This window comes from Phascolarctos cinereus, unplaced genomic scaffold, assembly GCF_003287225.1.
Source record: "Phascolarctos cinereus isolate Bilbo 61053 unplaced genomic scaffold, phaCin_HiC Scaffold_3;HRSCAF=262, whole genome shotgun sequence".
Taxonomy (NCBI): domain Eukaryota; kingdom Metazoa; phylum Chordata; class Mammalia; order Diprotodontia; family Phascolarctidae; genus Phascolarctos; species Phascolarctos cinereus.
This window is the reverse complement of record NW_027555736.1, coordinates 194,697,764-194,714,376: the sequence shown is the minus strand read 5'-3', so window position 1 is coordinate 194,714,376 and position 16,613 is coordinate 194,697,764. Positions and strand designations below refer to the sequence as shown.

Here is a 16,613-nt window from a genome sequence, read left to right as displayed (position 1 = left end):
CAACTTGTCTGACTACAGATCCTGTACTCTTTGCATTGTACTTAGGCTTCTGAAGAATTAGAGGCAAATGCTGAGAGGCACATAGTGGGAGTGAGCTACACAGAAGAAACAACTTATCAGATGTCAGAGACATAAAAATAAATAAATAAATAAATAGATGGGTGGACAAATAAATAGAATATATATGTGTGTATATATGTATGTATGCATGTATGCATGTATGTATGTATGTACGTATGTATGTCACTAGCAAGAGCAAGGATTAACTGATGAGCACCCTGGATCCTTGCGACCTAGCAATGTGAAGAACAGTAGAGGAAGGTCCCCAGAATATATAGGTTAGACCCATCCTCTGCGGAGGATTTACAAGAGGACATGGACAAGACTTTCCCAGAACTGGCAAGCATAGAGTGGTTGCTGCATGGGGAAAGGAGTGTCAAAAGGAGGAAAGACAGAAAGGGCAAAGTCAAAATAGACACTATAGGATTAACATCACTAACTTAACTCCATTAGTAAACCAGTAACATCTCTATTGCTTGTGTTACACTACAGTTTGAGAGTGACTAATGGAATTCTTATTTAGAAAAATCCTAAAATATAAATCCTAGGATTAATCCCTTATAAAAATACACTAATCATCAACTTTTAGACTGCATTACTGCATTTCAAAATCATCAACAGAAAAATGGGACAAATGATTATACCTAGTAATTCTTCCTCACAGCGTTTCAAACCCATCTACCACACTCTACAAATTATTTCATCATGTTTCATACTTGTGGACACTAGCATAATGTTATAAAATAAACTCAAATTCCAACACAGATGCTTTAAAAAACCCTTTTCTAAATGATTAGTCCACTTACATGGCTAACAGTGTAGTCTACGGTATATAATATTATCTGTAGGTCACTACAAACTTTCAATAAATCATTTAAAATTCACAATGCACAATGTATCGTATACATATTAAAAACACCCCAAAATATAAAAGGCAATAATCGTTGGGCAATAACGGTTGTGAATATAATTTGAACTTTTTTTTAAATTTCGTGTTTTTAAAGTCCAATACTATATCAAATGAGATAAAATCCACAAATGTTAAAAAAAAAAAAGAGGGGGTGGGGGAGGCAGCTAAGTGGCACAGTAGATACAACACAGGCCCTGGAGTTAGGAGGACCTGAGTTCAAATCCGACCTCAGACACTTGACACTTACTAGCTGTGTGACCCTGGGCAAGTCACTTAACTGCCTAGCCAAAAAAAAAAACAACAAAAAAACTGACAGGTATATAATGAATCTCATAATCTTATTTTCCTAAGACTTGATAAAGACAATTTCAAAAGCAAAATTATAATTTTCACTTAAAAATCATTAACCTCATTTTGTGACTTTACTATTTATAACAGCAAAAGAAAAAAAAACCTTATTGTCTTCAAAACTGGTTTACATACTTGAGATGAGGTGTTTTTAAAGTGGGTATAATTTCCCCTCCATATTATACTCCTATAACTATTTAGTGTCCACACATCCAGTGATATTGCATGCAAACTAAACATATTCTTGTCAAAAAAAAAAAAAAAAGAACAGGTGCAGGGCTTTCTAGCGGAGATGCTCTCCACCCCCTAGTACTAAATTTGCCTTGGAAAGGGGCTTAAAAATAAACACTTTAGTAATGTCCACTAAAACATTCTTCCCCAACAGATATATCAATAATAGGTTCTTAAATCCAAGTCCCTGCCATACTACAAAAGCCTACACTCATGCTCTTCCCATTTTTGAGGGTGAGGCATACTTCATTTTCCATTTCCTCCCCAAAACGGGATTTGAAATATGTAAATAACTATTCTTTACTCCAACCAGATTTAAGTCCGATCTGCCCTTTTCTCTTTCGCCTAACACCAAGTAGCAGAGAGAAGGAAGTGACTGCTTGGGACTCGGAGAAAGGTAAAGCAACCTGAAGTCACTTAAGAATTATTCATAGTTCAAGAGTTGGTCCGAAGTTGAGGGATGTTAGGAACCCGAGGTGGGAGGGGACACCACTAGGTGAACCGGGTCCCCCGCCCCCCAGCCAGGTTCACCAGGCGGGGAGTGAAAACTTAAAATTCTGCTTGGAGGGAGCTGGGATGCTCCGGGGAGGGGAGGGCAGCTGTCAAAGGGCAGGTGGGGGGTGGGGAGGACCTACTTGGAGGAGGAGGAGAAAAGGGGAGGAGGAAGAGCCCGGCTCGATCCCGGGCCAGGTTTGCTGGCCCGAGGGGGGAAGGGTTAAGGCCTGCCGTGGCGCGCGCGTCCCGCCGTCAGCCTCCCTCCCCTACCCCGGGCTTCGGCGGAGGGATCGTCCCGGGGACACGGATCCCCAGGTTGGGTCGGCGCCGCCGCCGAAGCCCCGGCGGACGCCATACTAGAAACCAAAATGGCTGCCCCGAGGAAGCCTGCACCGCGCAGCCAGTGAGGGCCTCCGAGAAGGCTTCCCGCCGCGGAAGGGAGGAGGGGGGAGGGGGACCCCTGCCGGGACCTGCTGCCGCCGCCGCTCCTCCTCGGCCTGGGCCCCCCAAGGTACGTGCCCTCGGGCCCGGGATCCCCGCGCGGGCCCCACCCCCTCCACCCTCCCGTCGAGGTCCGGTCGTCCTGCCCACCCCCCCCCCCGCCCGGGGTCCCGCGGCCGGCTACCTGCAGTTCGGCCCGCTCCACTTCCCAGTGCGCCCTCTCCATCTCGAAGCGCGCCCACTCGTGCTGGATGTAGTGCAGTATGCCCGGGATCGTGTACTGCTGCGGCCGGGACAACTCCGGGCCCGTAGAGGGGCCCGCGCCCTCCGCCGCCGCCGCCGCCGGCTGACCCCCGCCGGCGGCCGCTCCTCCACCGGCTCCCGCTTGTAGGTTCATGTTAACCCCCGGCCCCTGCTGCTGCTGCTGCTGCTGCCGAGGGGCTGCCATCCCCGGGCCGCCGCCGCCTCCTCCCGGGAGCTCATCCATTGTGTGAGGGGCCCCGGCCGGGGCGCGGGGGGAAACGCGGACTGCCGGGGGCGGGGGGGAAGGAGGAGGAAGGTGGCCCCGCGCGGGCGGCTGGGCGGCGGCCCGCGGGGAGAGGGGCGGGGAGGGGGTCGTTGCTAAGTGTCTGCCGCGGGTCAGAGCAGGGAGCTGCCGGCCGCCGCCATTACAGTCCCTCCTCCATCTGCCCGTCTCACTCACTCACTGGAGGGAGGGGGGGAGGATGGGAGGGGGAAAGGAGGGTAACGTGGGGGGACGGGGGAGGGAAAGGAGTAGTCGTACAGCCGTCGCCCCCGCGCAGCATGCTGGGTAAGCGACGCTGGTGCCGCTGCCGCAAATCTTATAGCCAAATAGAGTCGGGCTCCGCCATTGCGCAAGCGCACTTGAGGAAGGGAGGAGCCAAGACTCGAGATGGGAGGAGCTGTGGGGGGGGTCTCCTCTTTCTCCCCTCCCCCCAGCCGAGCACAGTTCGGCTCCGGGGCTTCGCTCCCTGCGCTGTACACAGTGGCTCCTCTTCTCACTTTTAGGTGCGCGATAAAATCTGGACAGCAGGACTTTCCTCTCTGCAACCTTCCCGAGTAAGCTTGTCCCGCCCCACTCTTTCCCTGCACCCAACCCTGCTGTCTGAGCAAGGAGGCCGGTGCCAGTGGCCGGATTTAAACCGGTTTTGCTCTTCCACCGGCCACCAGCCTCTGCCAGCCCTGGATTCCTAACATTTCTTTCGCATTCCTTTCGTAGTTCACGCCGCCCCAAAGTGTTGGGGCCTCTTTCTCTATCTGTCACTCCCTTTCTCGGATTCTTATCCCATACTAGTTTCTTCTCCGTTAAGGGCTTTTGAGATTCTCTCTTTTGGCAAGTAACCCAAGCTCGGCGGCCCTTGGACTTGGAGACCGGTTTGATGCCCTCCACCCTGGACTTAAGACGGACGACGGTTCCGGGTTTTTTTTGGGGGGAGGATGTAATTTTGCTGCGCTCCCCCCACTTATGTCTTGCTCTGGTCTGGAGGATTTTGCTGAGGGTGACCAGCTTGTGTGTGGCACGTGGGAGGGGGGAAAGAAAGGTAGCCTCTAGAGTTCGTTTTTCTTTTCACCTCAAGCCCTTGCCTCTTTCCTCGGGGTGCCCTCGTACCGCGCCGGAGATCCCCCTAACTTGGGCTGTTTCAAATCCTAGCCATTCAAAGTCCAGGCTGCAGGCGTAGGTGCTTGCATGGACGACACTGGGTGTTTCAGACTTGGGGCGGGGAAATGGGGAAACAGCAGCGCTTTTCCCCAGTGCTATGAAGACATATTCAGTTAAATCAGATAAGATTCTTAGTGTATTTGTAACTTGCATTGAGAGTTCTCTTTTAACACCTCACTAAAGCATTTTTGCCACTTTTTGTTTTCCCAGCACCTAGCATAATGTTTATCAGTCACAGTGTCAAAGCTTTCATTTTACAAATGAAGAAACTGAGGTTCAGAAGTCAAGTGACTTGCCCATGGTTACACATAGTAAATAAAAGAGGTCACGGTTTTAACCCATTTCGTCTTACTCCAAATCCAGTGCTTTTTTCCAGCTTCATCAGGCTTCCAGTTCCTCTTTTTCTGTCCCTTCCATTCTTCTCCAGACACACCCTAGTAAAATTTATCTGTCTTGTGGGCCTTCCCAAGTAACTGGCTTACTATCTCTGATAAGCTAATTTAAAATAAGTATTTGATACTTAAAAGGCTTATTTAGTGTGTTAGCCTCCTGAACAGTAATTGTTTAAAAGAAGCTGTAAATTTTTGAAATGAATTTCTAAAAGTAAGAATTTCAGGTCCTTTGCAGCCTTCCTATGATCTTGGACTGTGTAACCCTTTTAAATGTCCTCTTCAACCGGTCTCAGGGAAATTAAACAAACTTTGCCCTATATCCTTGAGATTTGCTTATATTTAAGTGCTTTGCCCATTTTCTACTGTGTAGAGACAAGTAACTGGTTAATGTGAATTTAGTGACCAGAACAAAATCTCTGATATTCATGGTTTGCTTGGAGTACTGCCTTCAGTTTTATGGGCCATGTCACCAAAGGGACCTTAACAACATTTTTCCTTATTCAAAGGAGGATAAACAAAATGGTACAGGGCCCCAAACCATATCAAGTAAAGAAATGATCAATTAAAAAACAACTTTTTAAGAGTGGATAAAAGTCTTTTTAAGAGCAGTGAGGTTGCACAGTGGATAGAGTCCCGGGCCTGGAGTAGCCGCATCTTCTTGAGTTCAAATGTGGGTTCAGAAACTTACTAGCTATGTGATCCTGGGCAGGTCACTTAACCTTATTTGCCTCAGTTTCTTCACCTGTAAAATTAGCTGGAGAAAGAAATGGCAAACCAGTATCTTTGCCAAGAAAACCCCAAATGGGGTCACAAAGAGTCCAACTAGACTGAAAAACAACAACAAAATTCTTCATCCTTTTCTTAGAATGTACCTTGGCCCTGCTTTCACTTTGCTGCTTTCATTATTAGAAGTGTCTACAATCTTAGAGTAAATAACCTTTTGGTAAAGGCTTGAGTAACTCTCTTCTAAGTTTAAGTGCCTCCCAAAAAAGAATGGATTAAAGAATGAAGACTGTTTAGTCTCGAGGATAAAAAGACTTACAAGAAAGGAGAGAGAGGGAGAGGGGTAGAGCTCAGAATTAGGTGCATATTTGAGGATACAAATACAAAAAAACCCAAAATATTCCTTTCCTGGGGTGGATGGAATAAGTCACATACATCCATAAATATGATGTTAGTTATGGGGGTAAAGTAGAGATCTCAAAAAAGAGTGCTCTAGGAATAATTGAGAAGAGATAGAACATTTTTAGCTTGAGATTGTTGGGATTATAGTTCAGGGAGAGAGGAGGTCTAAACTGAGTCTTGAAACAAGACTGGGATTTTGAGAGGTACAACTGAAGGAGAAATGCCTTCCTAAGCCTGGAGGATAACTTATGCAGATTCACAAAGGCAGAAGATAGCATATAATCTGGGAAATAATTAGGAGCCCAGTTTGACAGGCTCATAGAGTACAGTCAGTCAGTAAACACTGGGGATACAAAGGCAGGTAAAAAACATTCTCTGTTCTTGAAGAGCTCACAGTCCAATGAGGGAGACAACATGCAGATAACTACAAATAAACAATCTATATGCAGGATAAATTGAAAATAATCAATAGAAAGAAGGCACTTGTCTTAAGAGAGATTGGGAAAGACTTCCTGTAGAAAGTAGGGTTTTAGCTGGGACTTGAAGGAAGCCAAAAGTCAGAGATGAGGAGAAAGAGCAGTCCAGGCATGGTAATTTGAAATACAAGGTTAGGTTGGACTCTTCTTAGAGAGGTTATTAAATGTCAATCTAAGGAGTTTGCATTTATTTTAGAGAAAACAAGGAGCCAATAATTCATAAGCACCTACTATATGCCAGGGACCTTGCTAATCGCTGGAGATGCAAAAAGGGACAAAAGACAGTCCTTACCCATAAAGGGCTTACAGTTTAATGGGGGAGACAACATGCAAAGAAATATATGCAAAGCAAGCTATGTACAGGATAAATAGGAAATAAAAAGAGAAGGAAGGCAATGGAATTAGGAGAGATTGGGGGAGGCTTCCTGTAAAAAAGGACTTAAAGAAAGCCAGGGAGCTCAGTAGTCAGAGTAGAAGATGGAGAACATTTAAGGCATGGGAGCGGAGGGGTGGCTGGGGGGGGGGGAGTGGAACCACAGCCAGAGAGAATGCCCAGGGCCGAGAGATGAAATGTCTGTTCACCAGGAGAGTTGCTTGTTCAGACCTATGCATAGGAAAGTAGAGATGTAGAACTGGAGTTCTGTAGAGAAAATGGGTCTGGATATGGAAATGTCAGAGTCATCAGTGTAGAGTAATAATTAAACTTATATGGGAGCCAATGAGATCACAAAGGGAAAACGTTTAAAGATGAAACGAGGGCCCAGGACAAAGCATTGGAGGAGGCACTTAGGGCATAAGAGAAGATCAACTAGCAAAGGTCAGATTGGTAGAAAAAGAACCAGAAAAGAGCAGTGTTTCAGAAGCCAAGAGAAGAGAAACTCTCCTGGAGGGGATGGTCATTATTGTCAGAGACTGCAAAAAGATCAAGGAGTTGATTTAGAAATGACTCATCAAATCTAGCCACCAGATCATTGGGAACTTTGGAAAATAAGTAATAAGGAAGAAGAGGCAGCCAGTGTATATTACTTTTACTAGTAGGTTAGCAATAAAAGGAAGGAGAGAGATACTGAATAATTTGAGGGGATAGCAGGCTTAAAGAAATGTGTTTTGGTTTGGGGTTTTTTTTTTTAAAGATGGGGAGACTTGAACATGTATATAAGGCATCATTGAAGAAGATAGATAGGAAGATATTGAAGATGAGAATGATAGAGCAAGCTTCTAAAGAAAGGAGCAGAATGAGTAAAAAGCACAAATAAATCCACAGAAACAAATGAGCACAGTAACTTAGTGTTTGGTAAACCCAAAGATCCTAGCTATTTGGGAAGGAATTTAGCATTTGAAAAAACTGTTGGGAAAATTGGAAAGCAGTCTGGCAGAAACTAGGTATAGACCAACAACTCACAGCACATATCAAAATAAGCTACAAATGGATACATGGCTTAAACATCATGGGCGACATCATAAACATATTAGAGGAGCAAAGAAGAAATTATTTTTTTGATCTTTGGATAGGGGAAGACCTCATGACCAAACAATAGATAGTTACAGAAGGTAAATCAGATTATGTGGAATTTTAAACTTTTGGTGTATACAGCTAAATACAGCTCAGATTAGAAGAGAAACAGGTACATGGGAAAACTGCAACAGGTTTCTCTGATAAAGGTTTATTTCTAAGATATATAGGCTGCAGATTCAAATATGTAAGAATATGAGTTATTCGCCAATTGATAAATGGCCAAAGGATATAAACATGCACTTTTCAGAGGAAGAAATCCAAGCTATATGATAAAAGGACACTAAAACACTTATAATTAGATCAATGCAAATGAAAACAACTCTGAAGTTCCACATGACACCTAGCAGATTGGCAAAGTTGACCAAAAAAAAAAGAAAATGACAAATGCTGGAACACATTGTTGGTATTGCTGTGAACTGGCCCAGCCATTCTGAAAAGCAGTTTAGAACTGTGCCCAAAAAGCTACTATACTATGCGCAATTCTTTGATCTAGTGATACCATTACTAGGTCTATACCCTAAAGAGATTAAGGAAATAGGAAGAGGACCCATATATCCAAAAATATAACATCTCTGTTTTGTAGTGGCTAAGAATTAGAAACTGAAAGGGTGCCCATAAATTGTAGAATAGCTGAGCAAGTTATATGAATGTGATGGAATACTGCTGTGCTGTAAGAAATGATGAAGAGGATGGTTCCGAACAGTCAACCTCGAAAGTCTTAGGAACTCTGATCCATACAATGGCTAACCACAATTCCAGAAGACTCATGTAGAAATGAGCTGACTCAGTGCCGACTGAGACATTTTTTGGATGTGGCCTTCCTGGGAATTTGCTTTATTTGACTGTACATATTTGTAATAGAGGATTTTGTTTTTCCTTTTTTTCCTCAATGTGGGTAGGGAGTACAGAGGGAGAGGAGGCAGATCTTCATTTTTAAAAAAAACTGATTAAAAACAGAAAAGCACAGGTAGAAGAGTTAACCTTGACAAGGAGAAGGGCCACTTCATCCCCAGGATTAGAGCAAAGAAAAAGATGAGTGAAGAGTATAAAGAGGCTTTGAGGTGTGGAGGAGGAGAAATCTTATATTTCCTAAGTGTTTTCTGAAGGCTGACTCACAAATACCATTCTAGTTGCCCTCTTCAGGATATTCTGCAACTGATCAAACTTTATGACACTGATCAACTGTATCTTTTAATTCTAAGTGAAGTAACTACTTTAAATAAATAAACAGTCCACAGTAACATAGTCCCTTCCTCCAACTCCCACTGCTGATGCCTTCCCTCTTAGATTACCTTCCATTTACACGTATATCTCTTGTATGTACATAGATCTTTACCTGTCTTCCCTTTGGAATATAAGCTCCTCCAGGGTCAGAACCACATGTTTGCCTTTTTTGTATCTAGAACTTGCTAGCACAGTGCCTCAATAAATGCTTATTGACTGAGTGACTAGAATGCATAGTTGAAAAGCAGAAAAACCTGATGAATGCTTTAGTCATACATCTGATCATGTTTGGATTTTGTGGCATGGAACCTGCTACAAGAGTGGCTGAGTAGCTCTGTTGGATTTGAAGTCTGGAAGGCCGGTTTTCAAAATCCCACCACACACATTCTGTGTGACCCTGAGCAAATTAACCTTTCTCCATCTCAATTTCCTTGTCTGTAAAATGGGAATGATAATGGCACCTTCCCCACCGGGTTGTTGTAAGGAGAAAATGATATAAGTGCTAGTGCTTTGGAAACCTTAGTGAGCTATGTAAATGGCTGTTATTATTATTAGAAATGGACTTTGTTTCATACTTTTTTGTTTCTCTTCAAGTCTCCCCACGCCAAACATGGCCTCCTTGATATCATCAGATGGCCGTGTCTCCTGTTTTCTAAGATTGATGCTATAAACTACAAGCTCCCTCCATTCCCCTTATCTTCATTTATAAAATTTTTGATGTCTTTATTCACTTTCTGCTTCATCTTTCCTTTCAGGGAGGTCCTTTTCAAAACAAACTCCTGAACTCTTGATCCCATCCCTTCTTCATAGTCCTTAAAATAATCATTTATTCCCGCTTTTTCTTATAACCTTTACTTGCTCTCTCTCTCTGTTGGTTCATTTTCCTCAGCCTACAAATATACCAAGGTTTTTTTTTCATTCTCCCCAACCTCCCCCCAAAAAAACCCCTTCCCTCAACCCACCTATTCCTTTGAGCTAAGATTCCCTCTCTCCTTGTTCCTTTCATAACCAAAATCCTTAGAAAGAATTTATTCACTTTCCACATTTTCTCAAAACCCACTTATTCTTTAATTTTTTATGATCTCTCTTTTCCCTAACCATTCTACTGCTTTTTAGAATAATACCTATGGAATAACTGCCTAATTAACAAATCCAACACAGACAACATGATATATAAGAATGAACACAAATACCGAGACAGAAGATATGAGCCTTACCACCTGTTTGATCTTGAGAAAAATCCCTTCAATCTGGGCTTCAGTTTCCTCATATGTAAAATGACAGGATTGAACTGGATGATCTGTGAGGTCCCTTCTCGCTATAAATTCTGCTAAACCCCCTTCAATCACTCAGCCACATTGAAGCAAGAGGTAGGCATTTGCTAGACAAGGCCTGGGGCAGCTTGTAGAATAAATCAGCACCAAGATTCTAGTTAGAATTCTGGCGTGAGGATGCCTCCCATAACATCTTCAGGTGTGGCCCACTTAATTTGATCCATAAGGGGAAACAGAGGGTAAATGATAGTTATTTTCAAATATTTGAAGAACTATCATATAGAGGAGAGATTGTGTGTTTCATCTTATACTGTAGCCTGTCATTGTCATGGTGCCAAGTGAGCGTCTCCCTAATTTGGGGAACAGGGGTAACTGTGCTGGAAGGGGTCAGACTCAAAGTTTGACAAAGCCAAGAACAAGGATCAGGAAGAAAATTCATCAGGTTGAAAGGGCCAGAGGCAGAAAGGGAGCTGTCTGAAGCAAAAATAGAATTAAAGCCAGGAATCAAAACAGGGTTTAAGAGAAATAGCAAGGATAAATTTCAGAATTTAGGTTTTCATGATTTAGTCCTGGGAAACTAACAGGTTATCAAACTAAGAGGGACCTAGGGTTTTATGCTTTCACTTTGTACAGTGTACTGCCAACAGCTTCAGCCTTAATCCCTGCAGTCCCTGTCAGTACTGGTATCTTCATGGAAATGTCCGAGTTGAGTAGGATTGATCTGGAGGACAAAAAGTTACAAATTGAGAAGTTACAGAAAAGTGCATTTCAGTTTATATGAGAAAAACCTTTCTAACCGTTAGAAGTTGCCCAGAAAGATACAGGTTACCTTGAGAAGTACTAATACCCATTACTAAGGGTATTTAAGCAGAAGCCAGATGATTACTTGTCTAAGAAGTTGGGAAAAGATTTGTGCCACGTGTGGGGGTATCCCCTTCCACCTCAAAGTCTGTGACTTGAGCACACAACTCCTCTTTCTTTATGCAACTAAAATGATGTCCTGTTTTTTTCCTATCTTAAACTGGCAACCATCTTATTTATAGTTCACCCTCCAAAAGCAATTGAAAATGAAAATTTGGCAACTATGGAAAAATGAAATCTAAAAAGACAGTTTCCCCTTCTGTGTTGCATGACCCACAGAAGGAGGTCCCTAATTCTAGCAAAGGCTTTCTCTTTTCCCTTACTGTTGATGTGAAAGTTTAGTTTTTTGGCAGTATCAGTGGGATCATTTATTGTTGTTGTTCAGTCGTTTCAGTCATGTCCAACTCTTCATGACCCCAATTGGTTGGGTTGTTTTTTTTTTTTTTTGGCAAAGATACTGGAGTGGTTGTCATTTCCTTCTGCAGCTTATTTTACAGAAGAAGAAACTGAGGCCAACAGGGTTAAGTGACTTGCCCAGGGTCACACAGCTAGTAAGTGTCTGAGGACACTTGAACTAAGGAAAATGAGTCTTCCTGACTCCAAGTCGAGCACTCTAACTATACCATGCTACTTAGCCATCCCTAGTGGGGAAGGGTAGCTGATTCAGGACTTTTGGAAAGTTTACTGTATTGTAAATAAATTTTTATGGTGACTTAACATGTCTCATAAATGTAATTTACATTTGTGGCAGACTCTAAGTGCATACTCTTTGCATATTTTGTACTTTAACTGGCTTTTGTTTTAAATGGCATCTCAGAAATCCTGAAATTTTTTCCTCCTCCAGTTTTTTCCCTAGTTACCAGGACAAATCTGAAAGAGCCAATAAATAAATAAATGTATGTGTGTATATATGTACATATGTATATAATATGGGCTCAGTTACCTTATGGCTATATTTTCTGAGCCAAAAATCAGGACATATAGTCTGATTAAGGATATATATATTTTTAGAAAACCTTATTAAAAAGTAGAAAGTGCCTTTATTGATATCAGCATATGATTGCAGTCATTACAGATCATCTACGCTAATTCTCTTATTTTACAGATGAAGAAACTAAGGTTTAAAGCTATTAATTCACCACACAAAGTCAAACAGCTAGTCAGTGGCCAAACTTGGACTAAATCTAGGTCTCCTAACTCCCAATGTAGTGGGGGGTTTTTCCTTCCACATATGAAGCTAAAACCAACAAGGTGTATTTTAAAAACTTTTTCTTGAGGAAATTCTACTATTTTCCTAGTCTAAAGAGTGCAAAATTAAACAACATTGCCCATATAATAGTTTACCAAAAACAATTTCTATAGCATTACTATTACAGTGGCAAAACATACTGGCTAGCAAGAAGATAGTAATACCCAGAATTAGATCTCTCTATTCCCATTTATTTCTTCCATTCAGAGATTTGATCAGATGAGAGCCTCAGCATCTCAGCAGCATCAGATCCCATGACTTCACTCATCCCCACACATGGCTTCCAAACCATGCTATCTCAGGAGGCGCTGATACAGCAGCCAAGTTCACCAGAGCTGGGGCTGCCACTGTGGGAATGGCCAGCTCTGGCACTGAATCAGGACTGTCTTAGGAAGCCTCATCACCGGTTATGCTAGGAATGCCTTCTCTTCTTCAGCATATCCTGGGCTTTGCCCTCTCTGAAAACTTGGGGCTCTTTTGCCTGATGGTAGTCTTCCTCATCATATTTGCCATGTGAGGGAGCTATTTCTGCTCCCCAGTGTTCCTCCTCCCCTTCCTGGACTTACTGTGTCTCATCAAGCCTGTGTATGTCTCCTCCTATACCTCCTCAGGTGGCTCTGGGGAAAGCTGTTGGCTTAGGGTTGGACAATGGAAAGACATGTAAATAAGCAGGAAAAAAAAAATATATATATATATCTCCAAAGTAAATATAAGGTAATGGGGGGGGTCGGGGTGAAGCACTAGCAGCTAGAGAAGTCAGTAGGGGCTTCATGCAGGAGATGTTATATGAGCCAAATTGTGAAAGAGGCTTGAGATTCTAAGAGTTCAAGGTGAGGAGAGAGTACATTCCAGCCTTTTTGAAAAGGTACAGAGGCAAGTGACATATTCTCATATATGACAAACAACAAGAGGCTGGTTTGGCTGGACTGTAGTGTGTTTGAGGGATAAAACCACAGCACAGAGTCAAACTTCCTTACATTAAGGACAAGAAATGGTTTGTGGGAAGATATGGCTGTTCTCCATTACAGCCTCAAAAGATTAGAGGTATATCTATGTTAGGGAAGATGTGGGAAAATTGGAACATGAATGCATTGTTGGTGGAGTTGTGAACTGATCCAGCCATTCTGGAGAGCAATTTGGAACTTTTCCCAAAGGGCAATCAAACTGCATATTCTTTGACCCAGCAATACCACTTCTAGGTTTATATCCCAAAGAGATCATAAAAAAGGGGAAAGGACCCTCATGTACAAAAATATTTATAACAGCTATTTTTGTGGTGACCAAGAATTGGAAATTGAGGGGAGTGCCCACTAATTGGGGAATGGATGAACAAGTTGTGGTATATGAATGGAATACTATTATTCCTTAAGAAATGATGAGCAAGCAGACTTCAGAAAAGCCTGGACTTGCATGAACTGATGCTGAGTGAAGTGAGCAGAACCAGAAGAACATTGTACACAGTAACTGCAACATTGTGTGATGACTCACTTTGATTGATTTAGCTCTTCTTAGCAAAGCAAGAATCTAAGACAGCTCCAAAAGACTCAAGAGGAAAAATACTATCCACATCCAGAGAAAGAACTATGGAGTTTAATGGAGATGGAAGCAGACTATTTGTTTTCTTTGTTGTTGTTGTTTCTTTTTTCTTGTGGTTCCTCCCATTGGTTCTAATTCTTTTTTACAACATGACTAATGTGAAACTACGTTTAATACGAATGTATACGTAGAGCCTATATCAGATTGCACACCATCTTTGGGTGGAGGGAGGGGAGAGATGGAGAGAAAATTTGGAGCTCAAAATCTTAATGGAAGTAAATGTTGAAAACTAGAATAAATTGATTAAAAATAAAATAAAAAATTAAGGATGAACAATAACAACAAGAACTTGGAAAAAAAGATTAGAAATATACTTGGTATCCTGTTATGGATCTATAGTATAACAAGTAATAGTGATGTAGCTAATATCTGTAAAAATACCTATTTCCTTATATTTGTCCTGAAACTTCAGATTCCAGTGCTTACTGATTAAAGTGTTAACTAAATATTTGCTGAAAAATTCAATCTTTACCCAGCTCACAACCTTCAGGATTTTATAAACTTTTAAGCATCTCTCTCTTCAGCTTTCCCTTCCAAGACTCCAGAGCTCTAATCCTTTGAATTCCTTTCATATGAAAACCCCTCCTTTCCCCAAATTAATTTTTCTCTGATCATTAGCTTGCCTTTCTTAAGATTTCCATGGCCCAAAATACACAAGGTATTAGAAGGAAGCAAGTTGTCATAACCTTAGACAAGGTTAGAATAGTATTTTGTTTTACTTCTAATCCTGTTGTGATAATGCCCAGTATTTGGGGCTGATTTCTTCAAGTAATAGTCTGCAAAATGTCCAAGATCCCTTTACTCTGTAGTAAGTGATCACTCAGTCTAAAATCATCTCTAGCATCTCTGTTGCAATTATTTTATTTGTCTTACCTCACCTAACTGGAACTCCCTCCAAGCTACAAATGAGTCATTTCCTCTTTCAAATTTCACCTTTAAAACCTTCCTGGTTTGTTTTAGTCTTTGCCCAAAGTTTTCCTACACCTTTCCTACCTACACCTTCTTAGGATGTTCACATTCTCTAACCACCAATTTTCAGTTTCAGGAATACCTGTTTGTACTTTCAATCTAATCCCCAGATACCTCTCTGTAACTGTTCTTCTACTTCAAGCTGTGAAAGGGGTTGTCATATCTCATGAGTAGGCTACATAAACAAGAAAGGTGTGTCAAAGGTGTGTCAGTGGAAGCTTGTGAAAAAATTCTAGCTTGCTAAATTGAGCATAGGTAATACTCAAATCCCTTCTTTCCAGTTTTTCTAGTATCTGATTATTGAACCCCTTGGCTCACCTGGGAATACTCACTTAAATTCACATGCAACTTTATACTTTCATGTATATACTGTGTGACCCTAGGCAAAGTCACTCCATCTCTAGGAAGATTATCTTTAAGGTCTTTTCTGATTCCAATATCTCAATTGACTCTATCTGGCCTCTTTTTCCAAAAGAACTCAATACACTTTACGAACGTTGCACTCAGCATTTTTGGAATATCTGGGTGAAGGCTGTGGTGACAAGCGTCATTATGACATCGTTATAGAGCTTGTGATTTGTTTAGGACCATAGTATTAGGACTGAGTTCTGGGTGTAATTGAAATGTTTACTCTATATGAGTGTGAAGGGAGTAGAAGAGTCTCCCTGTGCAAGACCTGGAATGAGGCTTTGAAAACTATACTCCCTGTGGTTAGTGGAGTCTTTGAGCCTTCCTTGTAATGAGACATAGCTTGTCATAAGTAAACGCCCTCATAACACAGAGAGTAGAGCTTTCTGACATTAAAAAATACCTGTAAGGGGAAGTGTGGCATGGTGGATAGAGTGCCAGCCTTGGAATTAGGAAGTTAGGCTCAAGACTTGCCTTTGAAACATAATGGCTGTATGGCCATAGGCAAGTTACTTTTCAGTTCTTCAGAGCATTCTCTGAGACAGTATAGGTTACAGCAGAGTTGCCGCAGCATAGGAGAGGGAGTTTCAACAGTAGGAATTGCCTACAGTAATGAAATCACAGGGGCAGATCAAAATATATTTATGTGCATCTGGAAAAACTAATATTAAAGAGTTTTCCTCATACTCGCCTCCATGTTGCACACAAAAAAACTGCCTGCCTTGCATGTAGAGCCTAGGCTCCATACCTTCTGCCATTATCAGCTTTGTCATTCTTAGTTCCTGGTCCAAAACTAAATTTCTGGATTCCGTACTTATAACCCAGTAGAGAAGCTTATTGCAAAGGTGCTATATAATTCAAAGAATTGCCTCTAAGAAACAATACAAAACTCTTCTACTTTAGTATCTTTACAGTCTAATCCCAACCTCTCTTTCAAAACATAGTTGACATTACTCACCCTCACATACTTTATGCTGTGGTCAGGCTGGCCTCCTGGCTGCTCCTCATACATGATGTTGGGTTTTCCAGCTCTATGCTCTTGCCCAGCCTGGAAGGTTTTCTCTCTCCCCTTCCCTCTACTTCTTGGAGTCTCTCATGTCATTTAAGGCTCTGCTTAACATCCACTTCCTGAGACCTCTCTCAACTCTCCCAATTTTGAGTGCCCCTCCAGACCCCCAAATTACTGCCTGTTTACTTTGTATGTACATATCTATGAATATGTTGTGCCCTTGACCCAAAATTTTAAGCCTTTTTAAGTCACTCTTTTCATTCTTGTTTTTATTTGCCGAACACCTGACCCAATTATTCAACAAGCATGTGTAACAGAGCTAAGAAATGTTTGTTGAATTGAATAAAG

At 42.0% G+C, this 16,613-nt stretch overlaps 2 protein-coding genes across 14 annotated transcripts in view; one reads left to right on the top strand and one right to left on the bottom strand.

Moving 5' to 3' along the window:
• STRN3 (striatin 3) overlaps positions 1-3,253 on the bottom strand; it is a 104,053-nt gene extending 100,800 nt beyond the window's left edge. For 3 of the 4 annotated variants that reach the window (XM_021004236.2, XM_021004238.2, XM_021004237.2), the window contains exon 1: positions 2,670-3,252. In XM_021004236.2, the coding sequence (XP_020859895.1) occupies positions 2,670-2,972 (303 nt within the window). In that variant the 5' untranslated portion in view covers positions 2,973-3,252. Of the gene's footprint in view, positions 1-2,669 lie in introns of all 4 variants that reach the window. The other variant, XM_078151401.1, reaches the window with a different exon arrangement.
• The window catches only part of AP4S1 (adaptor related protein complex 4 subunit sigma 1), a 69,940-nt gene continuing 55,175 nt past the window's right edge, over positions 1,849-16,613 (top strand). For 2 of the 10 annotated variants that reach the window (XM_078151406.1, XM_078151405.1), the window contains exon 1: positions 2,190-2,555. The gene's annotated coding sequence lies outside the window, so the exon portion shown is untranslated. Of the gene's footprint in view, positions 1,947-2,185; positions 2,556-2,802; positions 2,873-3,427; positions 3,566-16,613 lie in introns of those variants that run through there. The other 8 variants (XM_021004249.2, XM_021004248.2, XM_078151403.1 and 5 more) reach the window with 8 other exon arrangements.